The sequence below is a fragment of the Haliotis rubra genome, unplaced genomic scaffold (genome assembly GCF_003918875.1).
Source record: "Haliotis rubra isolate DU_JTF1 unplaced genomic scaffold, ASM391887v1 Scf1008, whole genome shotgun sequence".
Taxonomy (NCBI): domain Eukaryota; kingdom Metazoa; phylum Mollusca; class Gastropoda; order Lepetellida; family Haliotidae; genus Haliotis; species Haliotis rubra.
The window spans coordinates 219654-224391 of NW_025764902.1; the positions used below are offsets into that span (position 1 = coordinate 219654).

The 4738-nt window shown below is 41.7% G+C and overlaps 1 protein-coding gene across 1 annotated transcript; it reads left to right on the forward strand.

The window, feature by feature from the left end:
* The first annotated feature begins 251 nt into the window (after positions 1-251).
* LOC124268101 lies at positions 252-3721 on the forward strand. Its single transcript, XM_046703123.1, has 4 exons — positions 252-394; positions 647-733; positions 1252-3369; positions 3666-3721. The coding sequence occupies exons 1-4, from the start codon at positions 292-294 to the stop codon at positions 3719-3721; spliced, it is 2364 nt and encodes a 787-aa protein (XP_046559079.1). The 5' UTR covers positions 252-291.
* The last annotated feature ends 1017 nt before the right edge of the window (positions 3722-4738 follow it).

The window sequence follows — 4738 nt, forward strand, 5'->3', positions numbered from 1 at the left end:
TTGTGACATTGATTTTCAGACAAGTCGAGGAATCAGAGGGAGACAGAATCTGAACGTCCTGCCAGGGAACGTGAGACAGGTGGTGATGTAACATTCACAATGGACAACCTGGCACCATCAGAAGTAGCACAACCTGGTAATGACAATGATGTTAATGTCGTTCCCCAAGGAAGACATGGTGATGGGACATTCTCCATGGACATGATAGCATCATCAGAAGTAGCACAACCTGGTAATGACAGTGATGTTAATGTCTTTCCACAAGGAACACATGGTGATGGGACATTCTCCATGGACATGATAGCATCGTCAGAAGTGATCGAGCGCCAGGCCAGTGCCACGGCTGTTTCTGAGAGACGAGAAAGGCAAGCAGTGTCAACTAGAATCACTGCAGGTAAGTAGAATGTTTACCACAAGCAAAATATTCGCCACATTTAATACAAATTAGTATCAATGGCATTATTTTCTGAAATTCATTTTATTGTCCAAAACGTAAAAGTGAGTACGCACCGTTGGTTCCACTTTTTGTTGTCTCCTTCCGAATAGATGAAATTATCTTACAAATATCATACACAATCAATCAGGCAACAACAAAGCTGCGGTAAGCTCCATTGTGACTCACCTGCTGTTTCTACTCTCATTCCAGGGTCTGACTTAAAAGGCATCATAGTACAAGACTCTTCTGATGTCAGCTTATCTGTTGGAGGACAGAATGATGGAATAATGAAACCAGGTAATAATGGCGTTTTATTGAAAAAGACTTGAATTGTTATGGAGCCCAGCCGATTCATTTAGCAGATGTCAGACTCAAAGGGATGACTTAAGAATTCAAACCTCCAAATGTAAGACTTCTTTAACTTCATAGCACATGGTGATAGACCTAAACAGAAAAATAATAGGCAGATGATCACAAGGGAGGTTTTATGCAGAAAACAATGTTGTATAGTAAACTAGTTTGTAGTGTGATGGTAGGATAACTGGGTTATGCAACTCTCATCTTGGTTGAAGGTCAGTTTAAATCTTTTGATTAAAATGGCTTCTGGATTAGTTGGCAGGTGGGCTGTTGCTACGAGATGGCAGACATACATTATTCATAGATTTCCTGGATCGTCTTGGAGTAGACGTCTCAGAAGATGCATCAGATGTTATTATGTAAATGGGCCACAAGAGATAGATTCGATACTGCAGATGAAGCAGGATATATAATTGTAAGATGATGTGGTGGAATTTAATGCCTTTTTTGTCTTGTAGATATGCTCCAAATAAATCTGAAGCGAGTCAAAGATGTCTTTGAGAAAACGGCTAACTACAGAAGAGTGAAGGAACTCTTGGAGAAGTATGACCATGTGACAATAAGTGGTGCTTCTGGTGAAGGAAAAACGTCTATTGCCTTGATGATAGGAGCAGATCTCAGGAACCAGGGGTATGAACTTGTGTTTGTTGATGATGTGGATAAATTCGAGCTGAAGAATTGTGACCTGCGTGGAAAGAGAGTGTGTCTGATACTGGATGATATATTTGGAACAGTCGGCCTATCAACTGACGTTCCCCATCTTAGGTCCATTCTACAAAATCTCAAACAATATTTAGAAGATGCCAAATCTACCAAGGAACTGAAAACACATCCAGGCGCTGAATCAGTGATTCGTGTTATCTTCACCACTAAATCGTACAACCTTGAATGTGGAGTCGCAAAGTTGGAAGGCCAAGAATATTATTTTTTCACAGGTCCATCACTTCTCGATTTGACAAAAAGTAAATCATGTCAATACAGTCCCCAGGAAAGAAAGAAAATACTCCAGAAACAACTAAAACACCATAACATCGACCTGGACCTCGATATTGATGAGCTTTGTGACACAAGAGAATCTTTGTTTGGCTTCCCCCTAATATGTACCTTGTTTTGTGAATTTCTCAGCTTTCAAAAAGAACCTGCACAGTTTTTCCGAGAACCCCTATTTTATCTACGGCGAGAAATTGACATGATCATGGAACGTAGGAATGATCAATCCGCTGCGCTCATCCTGATGTTGGTGTGTGAAGATCATCTGAACTTGAGCCAGGTGGAAATGGGATCTGAAAATGATTTCTTAGAAGCCGTAAGAAGCGTGGTGCCAGTTACCTCACGTACTGCAGTTGCCAAAGCCATCAGATGTTACAGGGGTGTATTTTTCACGGATGGAGATATACTTGGATTTTCACATCCCACCATCTATGACGCCTGTGCGTGTGCCCTATTCAAAATGAATCCATCCTTTGTTCTGAACCACTGCAGCATCAGATTCCTTTATGAGCGTGTACAAGCCCAGCCAGTCCAGTCCACTGCAATAGATAATCACCTCCACATCATCTACATCTCAGATGCTTACAATGACACAATTGCCTCCAGACTGGCCGATGCAGTTGCCAAAGGCAACTACAGTATGTCTATTACACATCCTATTTTGAGAAAAGAGCAAATAGTTGACAAAGTGTTCCAGATGCTCAAACTGAAGAAATTAAATACATTAAAGCGGTTCCTGAATACGAAGGATACAAAAAGGCTTGCCGTGTTGCATGCAAAGGAAGAAGAGAAGCACTTACTGTACTGGGCAGTTCATGCACATAGTCAGTACTTGGTTGAGAAAATCCTCGATGTTGGATACAGTTTTTCAGACGAAGAGATCATGGAAGCCTTCAAGGCCTGTGCTTCCTGTGGGAACGAAGCAGTGTTGTTGTTTTTATCTTCCAAATATAAGTCACTGCTTTATCAAAGTGTGCTCAACAAAGCTCTAGTGACTGCCACAGACAATAATTACAAAGGCGTTGCATTAGCCTTACTTAACATGGGAGCTGATATCTTTGAATCAAAAAATGATGTTGGTGAAAATGTCTTTCAAATTGCTAGGTTAAAGGGGTTCAGTACAGTTGGAAGAGAATTGTTTAGATTTATTACCAAAGGATTAAATATCACAGATCTGACTGGAGACTTTGACTTTCAAAGCGCATCCTATTTAGCCTTGCAGTACAGCTGTAGAGTAGGCGATGTGAGTCTTTCACAATTCATCCTCCCAGTCGCTGACATTAATGCAAGAGATTCTATGGGCAAAACACTGGTTATGATTGCTGCTGTACATGGAAACTATAACGTTTTCAATCTACTCGTGTCAAAGGGAGCTGATCTCACAATAAGAAATGACAACAATGACACCATCCTTCATGTTGCATGTCAAGGTGGAAATAGTCCCATTGTAGAAGCTCTGCTTCCACAGTTTGACATTAATTGTCGTGGACAGGTGGGATTTACACCAACGATGACATCAGCTTTGTATGGGAAGAAGGATGTTTTTGACCTGCTCGTGTCAAAGGGAGCTGATCTCACAATAAGAAGTGAGAAGAATGACACTATCCTTCATGTGGCATGTGAAAGTGGAAATAGTCCCATTGTAGAAGATCTGCTTCCACTGTTTGACATTAATTGTCGTGGACAGATGGGATTTACACCAGCGATGACATCAGCTTTGTATGGGAAGAAAGATGTTTTCAATCTGCTCGTGTCAAAGGGAGCTGATCTCACAATAAGAGCTGACAAGAAACACACCATTCTTCATGTGGCATGTCAAGGTGGAAATAGTCCCATTGTAGAAGCTCTGCTTCCACTGTTTGACATTAATTGTCGTGGACAGATGGGATTTACATCAGCGATGCCATCAGCTTTGTATGGGAAGAAGGATGTTTTTGACCTGCTCGTGTCAAAGGGAACTGATCTCACAATAAGAAATGACAACAATGACACCATCCTTCATGTTGCATGTCAAGGTGGAAATAGTTCCATTGTAGAAGACCTGCTTCCACTGATTGACATTAATTGTCGTGGACAGTTGGGATTTACACCAGCGATGACATCAGCTTTGTATGGGAAGAAGGATGTTTTTGACCTGCTCGTGTCAAAGGGAGCTGATCTCACAATAAGAGTTGACAAGAAACACACCATCCTTCACGTGGCATGTCAAGGTGGAAATTGTCCCATTGTAGAATCTCTGCTACCACTGTTTGACATTAATTGTCGTGGACAGGTGGGACTTACACCAGCGATGATAGCAGCTTTGTATGGGAAGAAGGATGTTTTTGACCTGCTCGTGTCAAAGGGAGCTGATCTCACAATAAGAGTTGACAAGAAACACACCATCCTTCACGTGGCATGTCAAGGTGGAAATAGTCCCATTGTAGAATCTCTGCTACCACTGTTTGACATTAATTGTCGTGGACAGGTGGGATTTACACCAGCGATGATAGCGGCTTTGTATGGGAAGAAGGATGTTTTCGATGAGCTCGTGTCAAAGGGAGCTGATCTCACAATAAGAAATGACAACAATCACACCATCCTTCATGTGGCATGTCGAGGAGGAAAGAGTCCCATTGTAGAAGCTCTGTTTCCACTGTTTGACATTAATTGCCTTGGAGAGGTGGGATTTACACCAGCGATGACATCAGCTTTGTATGGGAAGAAAGATGTTTTCAATCTGCTCATGTCAAAGGGAGCTGATCTCACAATAAGAGCTGACAACAAACACACCATTCTTCATGTGGCATGTCAAGGTGGAAATAGTCCCATTGTAGAAGCTCTGCTACCACTGTTTGACATTAATTGTCGTGGACAGATGGGATTTACATCAGCGATGATAGCAGCTTTGTATGGGAAGAAGGATGTTTTTGACCTGCTCGTGTCAAAGGGAGCTGATCTCACAATAAGAAATGA